The sequence below is a fragment of the Olea europaea genome, unplaced genomic scaffold, assembly GCF_002742605.1.
Source record: "Olea europaea var. sylvestris unplaced genomic scaffold, O_europaea_v1 scaffold1733, whole genome shotgun sequence".
Lineage (NCBI taxonomy): Eukaryota > Viridiplantae > Streptophyta > Magnoliopsida > Lamiales > Oleaceae > Olea > Olea europaea.
The window spans coordinates 69409-74414 of record NW_019235038.1 but is presented as its reverse complement, the minus strand read 5'-3'; the positions used below and the strand labels follow the sequence as shown (position 1 = coordinate 74414).

The 5006-nt window shown below is 35.0% G+C and overlaps 1 protein-coding gene across 1 annotated transcript; it reads left to right on the top strand.

Annotated features, from left to right (window-relative positions):
- The first annotated feature begins 6 nt into the window (after positions 1-6).
- LOC111377851 lies at positions 7-4312 on the top strand. The gene is made up of 4 exons (XM_023000985.1): positions 7-478; positions 638-839; positions 2165-2247; positions 4094-4312. Exons 1-4 carry the CDS (start codon positions 65-67, stop codon positions 4310-4312), a joined length of 918 nt encoding a protein of 305 aa, XP_022856753.1. The 5' UTR covers positions 7-64.
- The last annotated feature ends 694 nt before the right edge of the window (positions 4313-5006 follow it).

Genomic DNA, 5006 nt, shown 5'->3' with positions numbered 1-5006 from the left:
TTTCATACAAGTCCTCATTGGACTTGACTTTGAAAATTCCACTATTGACTTTGACTAGATAAAAATGTGGGTTGTAACACCTAGTCTTGGGGGTAACTGGGCAACAAAGAATCAGGTCGAGCTTGAGGTGAAAGCTCGACCTGATAAGAAGGTACAAAGGCGGCACAATTTGCAGGAACAACTTAACAAGACGGGAAACATCAGGAGTCAGCATGACATTCAAACTCGAGGTGTTGAGAAGCACAATGTACCAACAATTAGAAATTTAAGGAGTACAGTCAAGTTTGACAGTGGGGACAATTGGAGAGAGGATGTACAGGCTGTTAAACTGTCAAATGAAAATGAGAAAGGTGGTGGAGAAAATAAGAAGAAAAGGGACAACAAGAGTGCCAATGATTTGGAAGTCCAGGAAACTGCTGAATTTCGCAACGAAGGAAACTGTGACTCCGTCCTGCCTTCGATTAAATTAGACAGAAGTGTATGTCGCTTTTTTTTTTTTTTTAAATAATTTCAACGCATTTGTGCTACAGTATGGTCAATCCTCCCTCCCGTGTTTCTATCTTTTTTCTTGTTTTTTCTCCAAAATTGTAGAAACAAAATTTACTAATTAATAGTTACATGGGATTATTTTGCACAGATGAATGAGGATGACTACCAGATTTTGGGTGTGTACTCTGAGTTCAGGAAAAAGGTCATAAATATTATGAGGAAGCCATACAGCAGAGCGGAGTATGATGAGCTTCGACAAGCTGTCAAAGCCCAAACGACAGAAGAAAGCGATCTCATATGTTCAAGGACCAAACAATTGCGAGGGAAATCCTATCTTAATTACTATCCCGGTCCGTGTAGCCTCTCATTTGCTCTGCATAACTTCCTAATATTTTGACCTTCCAGTGTAACCATTTAATGCAGTGATATTTGTCAGTGTGAAGTTAAGGCCTAGTTTCCAAGTTACTAAAAATCATGATTCAGGATTGCTTCATTTCTATGATAAAGTTTTGCCTGCTTAATCTATAGTTGCTGTATTTGCACGTCATTGTTCATGATTCATCTATACGACTATACTGATTATATGTTATCCTTTTCTTTTCTTTTTTGGTTTAAGTTCTTTGACGACTTGGATTCTAGTGAAAGATTCTATTTGGATTTCTCGTTTATAATTGCCCGATCACCTGAGTCAATTAGCTTCAGGAGAAAATGCTTCTGTCAAAATTGTTTCTTGGCTTGATGTACCATTATTTTCAACTTTTCAAAGGAAAAATCTGGTTAAAACTTACCTGCCTAAAAGCTCCGCTAGCGAAACCCATCCGACTCCCAAATTTATCGTCTCTCTCTCTCTCTTGCAACCTACCTGCCTAAAAGCTTGAACAATTCAAAGAAAAACTAAACTGGAATAGCTCGTTTATTAGTTTTGACTCGTACACGTGCTTATACAATTTTCATGATATAGCGATGTTTCTAAAATCAATAAAATCTAAAATGAGTCTTCTATTGAGTTTTCATTTTGTTTTTGCACATTAGAATGCTGAATGCAACTTGTCTAAGATTCCCTACTGTTGATTGGCTTACCATGCACCTTGAAAGAAACTATAGAATAGATAAGGCCAGGTAGGGAAGAAAAGTGAAAAACGAAAAGGTTGCCTGCAGGTATGGTTAGTGCAACGACACACCACAGTGTGCGTATGTGAGCATGCGTGCATATGAGAGAGACGACAGATGAAAATAGTAAAGTATCCAGTATGGATTTGTATATTTTACTTGAAAGAAGCTTTTGTCCATGGTCAAAGACAATGTAAGCTAAGGGAGGGAGAATACATGAATTTTTTAACCAATGTTGTTATTTCAACGAGTTGTTCTGTAGAAATAAACTCATTTTATGATTTGCTTTGATTAATTATCCTATGAGACTAAATTTGTCAACACTATCATTTGCGTATTACTTTTAAAAATTTTCTTGGTTGTCATCCTGAATGATTTTCAATGTGCAATCTGTTGTAGACTAAAATGCTTTCTTCCCTTTCTTCTATTTTCATAGTCCCAAGTTTCTGTTTCTATGTGTTTATTATGTCTGTCGTGCTATACTTTTCTGACTTAGAAATTATTTTATTTATATATTTTTATGTTTTTTGCATGCCTAATCTATTATACTCTGTATTGCATACAGATCTTCATAGACAGCTGAAAAAGTTCGAAAAAGACAGAAGAAGTAACTTGAAAACCTTACGCGGATTTTTCTTTTGGCTAGAGGTGTGGGATTGTTTTCTTCTACATACTCCTTCTGTCCAATAAAGATAAGTTTGCTTTCATTTTCACATAGATTTAGAAAATATAATTAATATAAATTTTACTTACGTTCTTTATAATATACCCTTACATTAAATAATAATTTAAATAAGAGTAGTTCATATTTATTGATAATAAGAAACGTTAAATTGGGACAGATTAGAAAATTAAGAAATCTAAATATACTCTTTAATAGGAAGGTGGTCTCTTATTTGGGACAAACGAGGAAAAAAAAAGTCTATCTTCATGGGACGGAGGGTGTATATTATTTGATTTTATGTTTTACTGATAATTATATTCCCCATGGTAACGTGCCATATGATGGATGTAAGGAAAAGAGATCAATTTGTTAAATCCTGTGCTGCTTGATCCCCTCCCTGAGACTTCACAAAATATAACACTCAATGAGATTTTAACCATGTTCAAGTCCATAATTACAATTTTTATCCATCAGTATGATGTAAATGTTTTCATAATAGAAGGTTGTAGACTATGAATCTGAAATCACAACCTGCACAGGGCTGATTAAGAGAGATCCTGACGAAGAACGGAAGGTAGAAAGTGAGAAAAAGATAGAGAAACAGAAGAGAGAGAAAAAAATTTGTGGTAGTAGAGGTGGTGGTTATAGTAGGAATTTCATTATCACTCGGTAATCAAATTGATATTCAACATGATTAAAAACCATCAGTTCTAATCATACTTAAAATCACAAGTGAAAATAAGAAGTTGCCCAAATAACAGAAACAGAAAATTTCTTAACTTAAACATACTAATTATGGACTGAAGATTACTAAAAATGAAATCTCACCTACTTCTTATACTTTAAATATGTACAATTTTGCATGTTAAATGTGTACCCCCTTTTTTTGTCCAATTTCGTCACATGCTCCATCAGTGTGATTTTGTTGAAAAAAATATAGTCAAGGGAGTAATAATGTTAGGAAGAAAAATAGGAGATGCTCAAGGTTGGCGAACTGAGGGAAAATTCTTGTAAACAGGATTTAAACCTTTTTATTTTTTGCTCTTCCATTGCCTTTCGTTAACTCTATTGTAATTTTTCAATCTGGTGGTTGTACAAAATTAGCAGATTGTAAGAGCCATTAAAAACTAATCTTATTCCCAACATATTTAGGTTTAGCTACATGATTCATTTGTTGTAAACTGCCATAAACTGTATACAAAGAGAGAGAGAGAGAGAAATTGTTTGAAAGGCCTATAAATAAAATGAGTTGCCTAAGAGTTGTTTGTTAGTTTACACCAAATTAGAATATGTATGAAATAATTTTCTGTATGGAATGTCGGATCCATAGTCATCAAACTATGATTGCAGTTGAAGGTTTGAAATAAGAATCAAGTCAATCATGAATTGCAAGACATTGCAAAGTACAAAATTACTTTTTTCTTGAACAAGTCATTGACCTGTTACAATTGAGGTTATTATGTCAACTGTAGTTTCAATTGTTAAAATACTTTACATCTTGACATCAATAACTTATATCATTCCTATTTACATAAAAATAGCCCTTCAAATCAACCAAATTTCCAACATCAAAAGAAATATGACAGCTAAGTCAAAACAAAAACGAAAATAAAAATAAAAATTCACCTCTAAGCAATGAAATATTTACAAAATCTGATGCCTACGCAGTTCATTCCCCTTCGATCTCTTGGACATTCTTTAATGTGGCGTGTTTACTCATATGTTTAATTTTGTTATTATTATTATTATTTTTCTTTATCGTGATTCTACAATGAAAGTTTTAATTATATGTTGATTCTTAACCTGAAGAACTCGTGTTTCATGAATCAGAATAAAGCAATGGAAGGTTCTTTCAGACCTTGGAATGATCCAGAATGCTGCGCAGTGGAGAAAGAACATTGTCCATCATCGTCCTCCTGCTCCCCATCGCAGGGAAGAAAAAAGCAAAGAACTTCTTTCGAACCCGGGAACAACTCTGAAAGCATCGCAGTTGGGCAATTAAATTGTTCGTCGCTCCTTCAAGAACTCGTGTTTCATGAATCAGAATAAAGCAATGGAAGGTTCTTTCAGACCTTGGAATGATCCAGAATGCTGCGCAGTGGAGCAAGAACATTGTCCATCATCGTCCTCCTGCTCCCCATCGCAGGGAAGAAAAAAGCAAAGAACTTCTTTCGAACCCGGGAACAACTCTGAAAGCATCGCAGTTGGGCAATTAAATTGTTCGTCGCTCCTTCCCCTCCTGCTCCCTGTCACCGGGGAAGGAAAAAGGAAGCAATTACTTCCAATTAGGAGGAAGACCATGAAGTCTCAAGTGAAGCAAGAACCTCCTTCCCCTCCCCATCTTCCCATTGTTGTCTGGGAAGAAAATATGAGCCTGAATGTAGTTGATATTAATATCGGTTGTATGTAATAGAGTGGGAATCTTTTGATTTTTACTTAAAATGGTGCAGTTGGCTGCAAGGATTGTTGTTTCAGATGTACACAAGAATGCTAAGATAGTTAAGCAGTCTTAATTTGTGTTCTTGTAAGATCAGGGACGTGAAACCTTGTTAGTGAGAGGTTGAGACTAAAGGCGCCTCTAATTGCAGATGATGTAGGTCAATAAGTGTGTCTATTTCTCTGTCTCATATGTTTGGTGTCCTGCTATGGAAATTCATGTCGCGTCATAAATTTCAGCTACCTGTCTTGTGATCTTTTCATTTTTCAATAGCATATATGCATAAATTACTTCCAAATATATGCT